The following is a 15,437-nucleotide window of genomic DNA, read 5'->3' as shown; positions in this document are numbered from 1 at the left end:
TGGTCCTGTCCAAGTGTGCGCTGTGTCTCCAGTCTTCTACGAGCACACACACAGGGCCCATGGAGCAGTGAGGGTCTGTGGTCACCGGAGGGCGCCACACTCCACCAGACCCGCTTCATCACTCAGCACCTCACCATGTTCAGGGCCAGTCTGTTTGTCCATCCTGGAGATGTAGTGCTGCTGCCACAGATATGAGAGACGACAGGTGATGTTCAGGTTTACAGTGTTGTCATGAAGGAAGGAAGAGCACATTTATGTATTTATTATTAGTTTATTTAAGGTGAAACTCTGCAGGTGAATAGGAAAACATCTTAAACTTAGAGAAATCAATCTGAAACTTCTTCTGTAGTAGTACATAAATGTAAGAACAAAATGTATTACAAGTTTCTCATCATGTTATATACTATGAGATATATACTATACTATATCTGACTGAAAAAATGCTTAAAAATTCAAATTTCCACTTTTTTTTTAAAGTTAAAACTTCTAAATCAGACTTGGAATTAGACTGTGTATGTTTTGACAATATTGTTATGGGCAAGACTGTAAAGGTGTGTGTAAGTGCTGTTTTAAGGGCTGGGCCTATGGTAGAAAATCAATTTTCAGAAAACTGACTTTAAATTCACAATGTCCCATATAACTCTACAGATGCAAGTAGATCAAATTAAATACAAAAAGATATCTTTCAGTGCAGAGTGCACAGTTTTGTTGTCTCCAGATGAAAGTTTATGTTTTGGTCAGCTTGAACTCTTAAACTACAAAAGTATAAGTAAAGTACATAATAGTTTTGCCTGTAGAGTCTCGCCCTATACAGGGACAGAGCAGGAGCATCGTCACATTTAAAACAGGACTAACAACCGAGGCCATGTCCAGAGGCAAAATTTGCAGACTTGGCCCGTCACATAAAAGACAGACTTTTTTTGGGGAACCAACATGAAGCTAAAGATGACTAAGCTGCCACTTGTACAGGTCCATATTCTACTCTCCTCAAGTGTTTTGGTTGTATTCTATGATAAAACTCTATTCTCTAAAGTGACCACACTTGTTGGATGTTGGAAAAGTCACTCATACAAATGATGGTGAGGATGTGGTCATTTGCCAAAATAGTTCTCACTTTGTAGTGAATAGTCTTGCAGCTTGTTTTCTCCTTTAAACAGCATTAGGTCTTGTCTCACTTCCAATAAGAGCCATTACAGTGCAGCTGTTTAGTTTTTCAAAGACCTGAATGGTCTATTTAATGTTTAGTTCCAAGTGATGCTTGCAGACTCAAAAAGGAGTTTTCTGTATAGTTTCTTTTGTAGTAAATATTATAATACACTCCTAACTGTAGCCGTCCTTTAGCTTCAGCAGCAGCCAAACGGTTTCGTTAGTTTCCAGTGAGCGGCGCTTTTCTCTCTGAGGCTTCACATTGAGCTGCTGTTCTGCTCACTCTGCTCGTCCTCAGGGTAAAGACCTTTTCATCTTTCAATTTCTTTCACACCATACTGACTTTCCAGAGGTAGAAAATAATAAAGTACTGTACTTAGGTACAATTTGTATGTAGATACTTTCTACTTTTAAGTCACTACAAAGGTACCTGTACTTTCTACTCCACTTCAGTTTCTTCCGCTTATCTGGAGCCGGGTCGCGGGGACAGCAGTCTAAGCGGGGACTCCCAGACTTCCTTCACCCCAGACACATCCTCCAGCTCCTCCAGGGGGACCCCGAGATGTTCCCAGGCCAGCCGAGAGACATAGTCCCTCCAGCGTGTCCTGGGTCTTCCCCGGGGCCTCCTCCCGGTGGGACATGCCCGGAACACCTCCCGAGGGAGGTACTTTCTACTCCACTTAATTTTCTTACTGGGCTGAAAAGTAAAAAGCACTTTTTATTAAAATGATTAGTTCATTGTAGCTAATGTGTGGTAAAATCATGACTAAAGATTTTGAGTTCAAGTATTTGATTTGTAAAACCTCACATGTGATCTTAGTTGTGTTTTAATTCATCCTGTCAGACACTTGAAATAATACACAAAATACACTTACTCACAGTGGGAAGAGTAACCAAAGTTTTTTACTCAAAATACTAGTACTCTGCTGTCTAAAAACTACAATATGAGAAACACAATTTTATTACAATAGCAACTCAAGCAAATGTACTTGAGTAAATGTAACTGAGTATCCAGCTCCGGCATGAGTTTACATTTATGACTTTACGTTCAGTTTTGATGTGGTGTGTGCGTTTTTCATCCATTTCAATGCTGTTAAACACAGGAGGCAAACTTAAGTGTCCTAAAGGCTGAATAATAATACGTGACCTTTGACCTCTGTGTACTGACCTGCAGCTGCTGGGGACTCTGTGCTTTGTGCGGAGGTGTGTGGTGATGGGCAGGTGCTGCACAGGGCCTGAAGAGAGACCATGGCCGTCACATCTCTAATGCTGCAGGTGTCACACTGAACAGTACGGGGGTGTGCTGTATCACGTCCTGTTGTTTCACATATGAACTGAAAGTAACAGCATCATTTTATAAACATTTATCTTGGGATGTCTGGATTCATTCATTTTAAGTGTGTATAACATTCCTATTGAAAATAAAATGAGCTACATGATACCCAGCAAATTCAAGAGTGTTAATTCAACTCATATATTGTTCATTTTAACATGTTTAAGGTCATATGGGGTTCACACTAAAATGAGTTAAAACTACACTTTCCAAAGTGTACAAGGTTCATCACTGGTAAAGTGATGTAACCACACTCCTCAGAGTTGAATTTGCCACCGATTAAGATTAGATTTTTTTACACTAGTGTACACTGAAAAACTAATAACTCTATATTACTATGTTTTAACACGTTATGAAGTAGAAATAGTATGTAGTATTCCTCATGTTACACTATTCAATAGCAACTCTTCCTTCACTAAATACAGAGTAAATGCTGTGGTCATTCGAGTTCATAATCCCTTTTATAAATGCAAAATAATGAAAACCACCACAAAAATCCATTTCAACTTAACTTGTATTAAAACAAAGCACATAATACAATCAACACAATTTAAACAAGTCTTATGACACAATCATGTTTTTGCATTAATTCTTAAAAAACCTTTCAGCAGGTTTTCAACACATTTGTAGTGTGAACAAACACAAATATACAGAAAAACTGCAAATGCAATTGTTTTAATTGAACAAGGCAGCACGAATCGGTATCAAAATCACTACAGTGGAGTGTGATAGGTTACTTCCGGCATGTGATAGGTTAATTCCGGCAGCGTGTTTTTGTTTTTTTTTTTTTGCTTTTTTTTTTTTTTTTGCTGTGCTTTTTTGGATGGAAAAAAATAATAATAATAAAAATAAAAGTCATAATGAAGAAGAAATAACACATAAGTCGCGCCGTACTATAAATCACACTTTTTGGGGAAACGTATTTTATCAAATCAGAGACCAAGAACACACAGTTAATCTTGAAAGGCAAGTTATAGTAATAACAATAGAATAGAGAACAGGCCATTAACGTAAGATATTAAGTGATTCAGATAGCTATAGCATAAACAACAAAACAGCACAAATTTACCTAAATCCACTGAATTTTTCACCCTCGGTGTCACTCCGAGACAAGTCCGCCACGTCCAGAGGTAAATTATTTTAATAGATCTATGAGTAAACAGAGCGCCGCTTCCTCGTGTGTAGCTGCCTTCAGACTCAGCACCAGTTCCAGTTAGAATTCTTCCAGCCTTTCTGAATCCAGACACGATGGTTTCGGTCGTCAGTGAAGTTCAGCCTTTATCCATCCAATGACTTCCAGGAAAGTTGCATGGCGCACCATCCCCGTTACCTTGAAGCTGTCTTTAGCCAGTCCCTCACAAGTTTCTCGCTCACTCCAAACTTTCTTTCTGTTACTCGATGATGTTTTTCAGTTTTCAGTGGTACAGGAGGAACAGGAGCAGCAGATACTGACACACAAGACTAGAGCCTCTCGCCACTTAGCTTTGCTAAAGTAGCCATTTAGCTAGTGGATTTACTATTTATCTATCGACTACTGTATTTAGTACTTTGTGCAACTTTTGTTAGAAATTCTAAGTTTGGAAATACACCGTGACTTTTTCCGAGCCTGGAAACAGTGTAAATTTGGTAAGTGGAGCTTTTGAGTTTGTAATTGAGTAGCTCTGCTCTACGAGACTGTCGGAGACGGACTGTCCGCAGACGTGTGCGTCATGACGTAAGCGCGGACAGCGCTCCTGTTGCCTAGCGCACCTAAGCGCGTGTTTTGAATGTTGTGAATTCTGCAACTTTGGCTCCGGTCAAACCTGTGCACTAGAGAATTATTTTCGACGATTTCTTAAGAAAGAAAACATCACTTTTGGATATTTTTGAGGAGATTTCTTTTGACCACCCCCTGACTCGGACTAGGATACGTCTGTGAGGAAAAAGGTGAGATTTGTGTGTTTCTCTGTTCACCTTAGTCCCGATGGGATTTGACCATGGAAGTACAATCGTACATATGACTTTATTATTCCAAAAAACAACCACTAGTTAAGCTCAAATGTCTTTTGATCAAAGTCTAGATCATGTTTAGGCGACGTTTACTTAAAGAAATGTGTGCTCTTTTGCTTCTGACCTTCTTTACATGAGCTCAAATGAAAAGCATTAACATCAGGTAACAGCACTGAGCATAACTACAGCCTAATAGTGACTATTGTGAGCATATAGAAGGAGAAAAGTCTTAAACATGGACTTTTAGGCTTCTATAGTTCCTGTTTTAAGGTGCACCTGATTTTCTGAGACTGGACCAAATGAAGATGGCACATTCCTTTAAGTATCTCCAGTCCACTGTAATGTTCCTCTCAAATGTGCAGTCCACAGCCTAATGTTAGAGACCAAGTCTAGTCAGGGCTGACAAGCCTTTTATTTCAGTACAACCTCTCATTGCCTGTTGGCTTTGTAACATTCACTACTGACCATATAGAAACAGTCTATGATTTGAATGTGTAGTAAGAATACAGTTATTATTATGTCATAACATGTCAGTGTAAAAGGACAAACATGAGTGAAGAGAGGTGAAATAGTATTAGGGCGTAAAGGAGCCACACTTTGGGGAGTGTTAAAGAACTGAACATTGCCGGCTCTGCGCTGGTAAACAACTATGGGGACTAATAAAGCAGGACAGGTCCAGTTATTTACACTATCAAAGTATTTCAAATCCCTCAAATGTCACTTTTAGTGAGATATGCTTCAGCTTTGTCATAGAAAGTTTCAAGACCCAACAAATGCTCAATGTACGACTATCAGGCCATTCCCAGGGACACCAGCTATACCTATTCTGATATTTACCCCAAAGAATTCAGGCACCAATTGAAATGTAACTTTCCTCAAATGTACAGCTTGTCTCCATTTACGATAACAGCAGATCAGGCCAAAACTACAAAGTCTGAGCTTCACAACGAGTCCAGACATTTCTTTGTGCTCCAAAGGCTTCAGATTGAGTTTGAATTGACTATTTTTTTTCAGTGTATATTTAAAAGAAAATCAGTTCATCTCTTAACACAGTGGCTTTTATTTTACAAAGTTGTAATAACTATACACTGTATACAAGTGTTTCTTGAGCTTTAGACAAACTGTACTTGTCAAACTGCAGTGTGAATCGTGGCCTTCTTGTACACTGAGTTTCAACCTTCAGGTTCTCCACTCTGGCTGTGCTCTACATGGATACTTCCATGTACAGTACATGGATACTTCCATGTACAGTACATGGATACTTCCATGTACAGTACATGGTTACTTCCATGTACAGTACATGGATACTTCCATGTACAGTACATGGTTACTTCCATGTACAGTACATGGATACTTCCATGTACAGTACATGGGTACTTCCATGTACAGTACATGGATACTTCCATGTACAGTACATGGGTACTTCCATGTACAGTACATGGATACTTCCATGTACAGTACAGGGGTACTTCCATGTACAGTACATGGATACTTCATGGTGCTGAACTGTATGGTAGCTGTTGGCATGTTAGCAGTGGTGTGTGACACATTGTGTTCTTCTCCACAGATCTGTGTGATCCTTGGCCCAGTGCTCCTTCAGGCATCTAGACTCCTACAGGACCCCGTCTCTGACCCTAAGTTTACACACAGATACACACACACACTCACACACAAGCACTCACACACACTGACACATTCACACACTCTCACAAGCGCACTCTGCCGCTGTAGCTATGGCCTCCCCTTCTAGGCTCCCCCTGAAGCGCTCCTCTTCTTCTGAGTTCACCTCTGCTCCGGCCAAGCTTCCTAAGATGTGCTCCTCATCTCCTGATGCACCTCCTGCTACGCCCCTCCCTCCTGCTCTTGCCAGGCTGTTCCCTCCTCCTCGTGCGGAGTCCTCCTCTGCTGCTCAGCCCCTCCCTCCGTCGTTAAGGTCCTCTGCGAAGCTCCTCCCTCTTCCTCCTGCTGAGGTCCTCTTTGCTCCTCGTCCTACGCCCTCGTCTGTTCATCCTTCTCCCTCCACGACTGCTCGTCCGGCGCCCTCCTCGTCTGCTCCTCGTCCTACGCCCTCCTCGTCCGTTCGTCTGACGCCCTCCTCGTCCGTTCGTCTGACGCCCTCCTCGTCCGTTCGTCTGACGCCCTCCTCGTCCGCTCGTCCGACGCCGTCCTCGTCCGCTCGTCCGACGCCCTCCTCGTCTGCTCCTCGTCCGACGCCCTCCTCGTCCGCTCGTCCGACGCCCTCCTCGTCCGCTCGTCCGACGCCCTCTTCGTCTGCTCCTCGTCCGACGCCCTCGTCCGCTCGTCCGACTCCCCCCTCGTCCGCTCGTCCGACTCCCCCCTCGTCCGCTCGTCCGACTCCCCCCTCATCCGCTCCTCCGAGGTCCTCGTCCACTCGTCCGACTCTCCCCTCATCCGCTCGTCCGACTCCCTCCTCGTCCGCTCGTCCGACTCCCCCCTCATCCGCTCCTCCGAGGTCCTCGTCCACTCGTCCGACTCCCCCCTCGTCCGCTCGTCCGACTCCCCCCTCATCCGCTCCTCCGAGGTCCTCATCCGCTCGTCCGACTCCCCCCTCGTCCGCTCGTCCTACACCCTCCTCGTCTATCCCTCGTCCTCCTCCTTCCAGTGGCCTCCGGATCATCCTCCTGACCATGCTCTCCGTCTTCCCAACGTCACGGATGGAAGCGTCGCTCTATACCTAAGTCAGGCAGTTTGTATCTGAGTTGTTGGAAGATATGAGAGAGAAGGTATGTCAGTTACATTGTCTGAGAGAGCCTAGATATAGTTATTTAAGGTGAAACTCTGCAGGTGAATAGGAAAACATCTTAAACTTAGAGAAATCAATCTGAAACTTCTTCTGTAGTAGTACATAAATGTAAGAACAAAATGTATTACAAGTTTCTCATCATGTTATATACTATGAGATATATACTATACTATATCTGACTGAAAAAATGCTTAAAAATTCACATTTCCACTTTTTTTAAGTTAAAACTTCTAAATCAGACTTGGAATTAGACTGTGTATGTTTTGACAATATTGTTAAAGGCAAGACTGTAAAGGTGTGTGTAAGTGCTGTTTTAAGGGCTGGGCCTATGGTAGAAAATCAATTTTCAGAAAACTGACTTTAAATTCACAATGTCCCATATAACTCTACAGATGCAAGTAGATCAAATTAAATACATATTTTGTTGTCTCCAGATGAAAGCTTATGTTTTGGTCAGCTTGAACTCTTAAACTACAAAAGTATAAGTAAAGTACATAATAGTTTTGCCTGTAGAGTCTCGCCCTATACAGGGACAGAGCAGGAGCATCGTCACATTTAAAACAGGACTAACAACCAAGGCCATGTCCAGAGGCAAAATTTGCAGACTTGGCCTGTCACATAAAAGACAGACTTTTTTTGGGGAACCAACATGAAGCTAAAGATGACTAAGCTGCCACTTGTACAGGTCCATATTCTACTCTCCTCAAGTGTTTTGGTTGTATTCTATGATAAAACTCTATTCTCTAGAGTGACCCTGCACCCCATTTCAGCCTTTATTCCAAAACTGGCTGACGCCATACCTAAGTGGATGTGGACACTTTTCAGCCTCCTTTCCACACTTCTGCTGAGCAACAGTGTTCACACAGGTTGTGCCCTGTCCGAGCGGCGCATGGCATCCTTTACCAACACCGTAATGCTACACAACACAGTGAACACAAGGCTCTGGGAAACCTGAACATTTTCCTTAAACACCGTAATGTATGTACTGTAATACACTGTCCTTACGCGCAACTCATTTTTAAGTGCATTCATGGTGGACAACAAAATGTATTCTATTTAATTGTCTTCTGGTCTGTTGTCTTCTTAGATTCAGGAGTAGGACCACGCCTCAACCTCCCCCTGCTCCTCTCCAGCGAACCAAGCTCAGCTCAACCACACCTTCAATTACCCAAAAGCCCTATTTATACAGGCCTCTTTATATTAAAGACAGTGACTTTGGTAAACTTGTTGTGATGGGACAGCCGCTATCTATCTGACAACTCGCAGATGACACTACCATTTTTTCTAAATCATCTAGACGAAATACTCCAAATCCTACAAATAATTGATACATTTTCTAAAGCCACAGGCTTATACTTGAATATCAACAAATGTGAAATTTTGCCCTTAAAAGACTGCTCTATTCAATCTGTGTGTAATATTCCTATTAAAAACACCATAAATAAAGAGTGCAATAATAAAAAACATCTGGAACAAACTACTAGAATGTAAAACTCAACTCTCCAAATGGACTCACAGAGATTTATCCATTTTGGGTAGAATCTACTTCAGAAAAATGGAAAGCATTTCTAGAATGAGTTAGCCTCCATACTCTATGGCCATGCCCAAAAACTCAATTAAAGCAATCAGCCACTTAATATGGAGGAAAAAAAAACATTACATTAGAAAAGGCAATTTAACCAAACCTTTTTAAGAGGGCAGTCTTCAAGCCATTGATTTTGAGTGCCTAAACTCTACCCTGAAGTTAAACTGGTTAAAATCCTTTCTTAAAAATCAACATAAAATCTGGTTTCTCTTCCCCAATTACCTCTTCTCCAAATTAGGAGGAATTGAATTTATTTTATGCTGTGATTTTGATGCTAAAAATACCAGTTCAACTGTCTCCTTTTCACCAACAAATTCTGATGTACTGGAAAATGATTTATAAACACAACTTTTGTGTGGTGATTGAGGTGGGCCAACATGCATGATTGATTTTTACGGTTAATGCGACAGCCCTACTGTTTATGTGTGGTAGCTACAGCAGCTAAGTACCAGCTAATGAGAATGAACAGTAGCTTCAAAACTGACACATCTGCAACACGCACTGCTCACACAGGCTCCTCTCAGATCATAAGTCTGCACAAATAACTTTCTAAGTTAAAAACAAGCAGAAGTTTTGTTACTGGCCTAAACTGTGCTGAAGTTCACTTTTATTTCTAGTCAGTGTCGTGGATCAGACTCAAGAGCGTTTGAGTGACATGAATGACGTCACTCAGACAAATGACTCCGCAGATAAATAATTATGCGGCGCCACATATGAGGACATTGATCTGTCTGTAAAATGGATTAAATGGACATAATATAGAGAGTCTAAAATTTATAACGGGGTATAACATGCCCACGTGGACTATCGACCCAGATCGGCAATATATGGCTCCAAGTGCCCATATTGGCCAAACGATATATTGGTCGGGCCCTAGTTATCAACGTACTAGGAAAACAGGTTATTTTGGCTTCATATCATATCCTATTTAAACTTTTATTACAGACTTTATTTTTGCACAAGAATGGTGTGAAACAAACATTACTTATTACTACTACTAATACTACTACCACGATTACTACTACTAATACTACCTTACAACAATTTCTTACTGTATAATCACTTGCTTGCCTAGTTTAATCATTAGTTGCACTTACTGTGTGTATGAACTGTATGAACTGTGTGTATTAACTGTCAAATGTCAAAATGTGTGTGTCTTGTTTCAGAATGTCCCTGAGGATGTGACTGAGACGGTGGGTGGCAGAGTGCTCCCGTTTGGCTCCTTTGCCTTCGGTCTGAACATGAAAAGCTCAGACTTCGACCTCTTGTGCGTCGAACCAGGATTTGTGCCCCGCCAAGACTTCTTCACTTCTTTTGTGGAGAAATTACAGGCCGAACAAGCAGTCCAAATCCTTCAAGTAAGTCCCCCATAATAACTATACTAACTATGTGTGGATTTTCATTTTACTGTCAAAAGTCTCATCATGTTTTATATGTTTAAGGTTATTGAGGATGCTTTTGTGCCTGTCATCAAGCTGGTTATTGCTGGGATTGAGGTAATGAAAAAATACATTTGTAAGATTTACTTTGGTCATGTCAATATTATTTGTAGACACAACGTCGCTAAAGAAAACTGTGTGTTATTCATTCTTCTTTCTCCCTTTCATTGAATTGCACTGTTGTAAATTACATGTAACATTTCTGGAGGAGGGTCTGTTACATGCTTTAAAGGTGCACTGTGTAACCTGTCAGTGGACGCTCTATCACTTGCTTGTCTCCATGGAAATTGCACCGGACTATAAGTCGCACTTTTGGGGGAAATGTATTTTTTCATAAAATCAGAGACCAGTAACTGACATTTGATCTTGAAAGTCAAGTTCTAGTAATAACAAAAGAACAGAGAACAACAGACTGTTAATGTCACATATGAACAGTTCTTCAGATAAACTATAACATAAATAACAGAACAGAACAAGTTTAACAAACTCTCCATCTCACTCCAAATCACTAAATCCATTCAATTCTCATCCTCGGTGACACTTCTGAGCAACTCCGCGACCTCCGGAGGTAAACAGAGCGCCGCTTCCTCTTCTGCGTAGCTGTCGTCAGACTCGGCATCAGTTTCAGCTGGAATCATTCCGACCTTTCAGGATAGTTTTGGTTGTCACTGAAGTCCAAAGGCTTTGTCGATCCATTCAATGACTTCCAGGAAAGTTGCATGGTGCACCCTCCCGGTAGCCATGAAGCTTTGTTCTCCATCCCCGCTTTCCGCCAATCCCTCACAAGTTTCTCACGCACATCAAACGTTTTTTTCTGTTGCTCGATTACCGTTTTCCGCTGAATACTTTTCTGCAGGAGACACGCGCAGTAGAGGACGAAGTGAGAGTGGTACAGGAGTAATAGGAGTAGCAGATACTGACACACAAGACTGGAGCGCCCTCTCGTGGCTGGCAATCTGAAAATTTTAATATATAAGTCACACCGGAGCATAAGTCGCAGGACCATCCAAACCATAAAAAAAGTGTGACTTATTGTCTGAAAATACAGGAATTAACACCTGTAGTTGCATAAATGCAAGGCAGATTAGTTTAATCCCATACTGTGGACAAATTAAACCAAAGCAACATCTCCATGGAGACAAACAGGTTGCAGACCTCTGCAGAAAAGTTACACAGTGCACCCTTAATAAACTATTGCTGATGATTCCTTAAGGCTAATTAGTGTATTCACCCATAAATATTGCTTATTGCTTATATTTGTGTTTGCAGGTCGATATGGTCTATGCTAAAATCAATAGAAAAAGCATCTCCGACAAGCTGGACCTGATGGACCCGACTCACCTTGAGGGGATGGATGTCCACTCTGTACGCAGCCTCCAAGGATACAGAGTCACCCAGGAGATCCTGAGTCTGGTCCCCAGTGTGTTCAGCTTCAGAGTGGTGCTTACTGCCATTAAGCACTGGGCTAAATGTAAGAGATACTACAATACAAGACAGATCCAAATATTGAATATATTTAAGGACATTGGATCAAATAAAAGAGAAGAAATGATCTGTATTACCGGTATTATCAGTTAGCAAATAATATGAGTGAAAAAGCTAGTTCATTTGAGAAAACAGAAAGATGGCGCTTAGAAAATCCATTCTAGCTTGTGATAAAGGCTTGGTATTGTTCAGAAGTTGCCAATACGATACACACCTCGATACATAAGCCATGATACGATACATATGTCGATACAGTGAGCTTACGATTTGATATGATTCAATAAGATACATTTCAAATCTATTTAAAGCGGTTCAGTAAGGCTAAATCATGGTTGTGATACTAAAAGTCTTTGCGCAAAATTCATATGAAACAGACCCATTTTATTCTTCAAGTAAAATCAACCAAATTACACAACAAATACCATTTACACGTTTAAATGTCAGTTAGAATTATGGCCACATTAAACTAACATGTGTATTCTGTGTTTTAGGTCGAAACATCTACTCTAATAAGATGGGCTTCCTGGGTGGAGTGTCTTGGGCCATTTTAGTTGCCAGGATCTGCCAGCTCTACCCGTACACCACTGCCCCTGTGTTGGTAGACAAGTTTTTCAAGGTGTACTCCATGTGGTAAGTACAATGTGGAGATAGTAGAATATTTAAGAATATTTATTTTCTACCCGTGACTTTGCTGAATTTGAATTATTTGTGTTTTTTTGTGAAATAGGGAATGGCCTAATCCAATCCTGTTGAGGATTCCGGAGGAGCGGAAACTCAGCTTCCCAGTGTGGAATCCAAACGTAAGTACTTTCAGTTTTAAAACCTGGGAAGGGATCTCAAAGTGTGGTTAGGGTTAGTTTTAGGGATGTAACGATATTATCACGATATGCATCTCACGGTACAATATTTATTGTGACATTTTGGGGAGGCGAATATAATTGTAGATAGGACATGTTTCTGCTTTTAAAATACCTTGACGAGATTTGGTGTGAATTATTTCCGTCATAATCCAGAGAACTCATGTAAAAAACATATTTCTCACATGTCTGCACTGAAATGAATCATGGGATATGTAGTTTTCGATGTTTATAAGCTGTTGCTATTATAAAACCATGCATTTAAGCAAACAAACTTGTAATTCGATATATTGACAGCTCACAATATTATTGTGAGACTTTTGACAATACGATATCATGATATTTCGGTTATTCTTACATCTCTAGTTAGTTCAGTAGTTTAGTTTTCGTTTAATTACATTTTTGAGCATCCGTTAGTATAGTAGCTACTGTAGTTTTTAATTGAAATGGAAGAAAATAATACAATCAAAATGACACATTACACACAGCTCTGACTAAATGTTTATGTTTTTAAATTCTCAGGTCAACATGAGCGATCGATTTCACCTGATGCCCATCATCACGCCCTCGTACCCACACCAGAATTCCTCCTTCAACGTTACAGCATCCACCCAAAAAATCATGATGGAGGAGATTAAACACAGTATATACCTTTTATGTTTTTACTGCAAAGATTTAACAATGAGTAAACTACACTCACATGATTAGGAATTTCATGAATGTATAATGTTTGTTCTCTATTGCAGGGCACAGTATTATAAAGGAGGTGTTTGCAAATAAAACAACATGGAAAAAGCTGTTTGAACCTGTAGTGTTTTTCCAAAACTACCAGTACGTGCCTCTCCTATAAGTTTGTATATTGACAAACAAATGCAACTTATTTAATTTAAAAATAAGAAAACATAATAATCCGTGTATTATTCGTTCATTCGGGAAAAAAAAACAACAACAACAACTACTACTTTCTTCATTATTTGTCTCCTAAACCAAAATGAAAAAATGGATGACAGATCTTTTTTCAGTTTTCAATTTTGTGTTTAAATGAATAATGGAAAAAAGGGGTAATGGATGTTTCCCGTTTCTGTGACTTAAACTGCGATACCGGACTTTTATGTCGCATACGGACTGAACCAGGACTAAAACTGAGACCAGACCAGACTGGGACCAGGACCGAAATTGGGACCAGACCGGGACCAGACCAGAACTGAGACAGGGACTGAGATCGGGACTGAGAAGAGGACCAGATCGGGACTGTGACCAGGACCAGACTGGGACCAGACTGAGACCGAGACCAGGATTGAGATCGGAACCAGATCGAGACCACACCAGGACCAGACTAGAATTGAGACAGGGACCGAGACCGGGACTGAGACCAGGCCCAGACTGGGACCTGGTTTAGTCCTGGTTCAGTTCTGGTTTAGACCTGGTTCAATCTGGCATCACAGTTTAAGTCATGGAAACGATAAATATGGAAACGATAAATATCATGTCATTATCCGTTTTTTCCATTATTCATTTAAACACAAAATCGAAAACTGAAAAAACGAATCTTTATCCTTTTTTTTCATTTTGGTTTTGGAGACAAATAATTAGAAATTAATATTATTATATTATATTAATTAGAAAATATTTTTTCATTTTCTTATTTTTGGTTTAATTTTGAAAAACATATGAACGAATGATACACAGATCTATAATATATTAAGACTGTTGTTTGATTCCTTCAGACACTATGTTCTGCTGCGGGCCACCGCTCCAACAGAGGCCACACATAAAGAATGGTGAGTATCCAGACTTTTATATATTTTGTATTTCAGTTTATTGTGATTCACGTGTATCTGTAACTATTTTAGATTGTAGTGTACTTTGAAATCTGATTATTTTCAAATGTATTCTGTGTATTTTTTATAGGACTGGTTACATCGAGGCACAGCTCAGACACTTGGTGGGCATCTTGGAGAGGAACCCCGACATCCTCCTGGCCTGTCCCAGTCTCCAGACCTTTCCTGAAAAGTACATACACATTTTCTGCATCTCATTGTTTTTAGTTTAGCTCAACAAAAACATTTCTGCTAATGCTGTAAACATAGAGTACACATTTGTAGGGCAGTAAACTAGTGTCGGTTTGGAAAGGGTGTTGTTATAATTACAGTTGTTTAAGTATTATTAAATTATATTTAAAGTAGTTTTTATAGTATTCTTTATGTTATTTTTTGACATTTTAGTACACCTCTCTTTGTCCCCTTTAGTCCTTCAGGCACTGTCAAAATGAACAGCTCCTTTGAACCCACGTTAAATGAAAAAATATATATATTTTTCAGGAATGGACTTAGCACAACGTGGGTCATAGGCATTAAACTCAGCCCCAACACCAAGAGTCTGAACCTGAACCCTGACGTCCTGACCTTCGTCTAGTCTGGTAAGTGTATATCTACTGCGAAATACTGCACGGTGTTTTTACGTAGTGATATTGAGAGTTTTGTTGTGTTGTGTTTTTGCAGCGTACGCAAAGGCTCAACGTTTTTAGACCGAGGGCATGCAGATCGAGGCGGAGTATGCCAATGCCCAAACTTATAAACTCGTCATTCCCGGATTAGGAGAGAGACAAGAGGAGTATGATGCGGTCGCGACGGAGAGACGATCGGCCCCCAAGCGCCCCCACACCCCAGACTCTGAACCCGAGGCCAAGAGAGGAAAACAGGTACACAAACATTCTACTTTGTGATTGTTAATACGTATCCATTTTTAAACATAGATTTGAACTGTTATTACTAAGGATGATGTAACAATAATCGAAATATCGTGATATTGTATCGTCAAAAGTCTCACAATAATATTG

The 15,437-nt window shown here is 40.5% G+C and overlaps 1 protein-coding gene across 1 annotated transcript; it reads left to right on the top strand.

The window, feature by feature from the left end:
- The first annotated feature begins 7,881 nt into the window (after nt 1-7,881).
- On the top strand, nt 7,882-15,013 carry LOC110173706 (poly(A) polymerase beta-like). Its single transcript, XM_055150512.1, has 11 exons — nt 7,882-8,142; nt 9,984-10,175; nt 10,260-10,313; nt 11,526-11,727; nt 12,233-12,371; nt 12,469-12,541; nt 13,121-13,241; nt 13,345-13,429; nt 14,326-14,379; nt 14,510-14,611; nt 14,920-15,013. The coding sequence occupies exons 1-11, from the start codon at nt 7,882-7,884 to the stop codon at nt 15,011-15,013; spliced, it is 1,377 nt and encodes a 458-aa protein (XP_055006487.1).
- The last annotated feature ends 424 nt before the right edge of the window (nt 15,014-15,437 follow it).

The sequence above is a fragment of the Boleophthalmus pectinirostris genome, unplaced genomic scaffold (assembly GCF_026225935.1).
Source record: "Boleophthalmus pectinirostris isolate CB_2022bp ecotype Guang Dong unplaced genomic scaffold, ASM2622593v1 HiC_scaffold_14, whole genome shotgun sequence".
NCBI lineage: Eukaryota > Metazoa > Chordata > Actinopteri > Gobiiformes > Gobiidae > Boleophthalmus > Boleophthalmus pectinirostris.
Note: the sequence above shows the minus strand (reverse complement) of the source record. Positions and strands in the feature narration are given on the sequence as shown.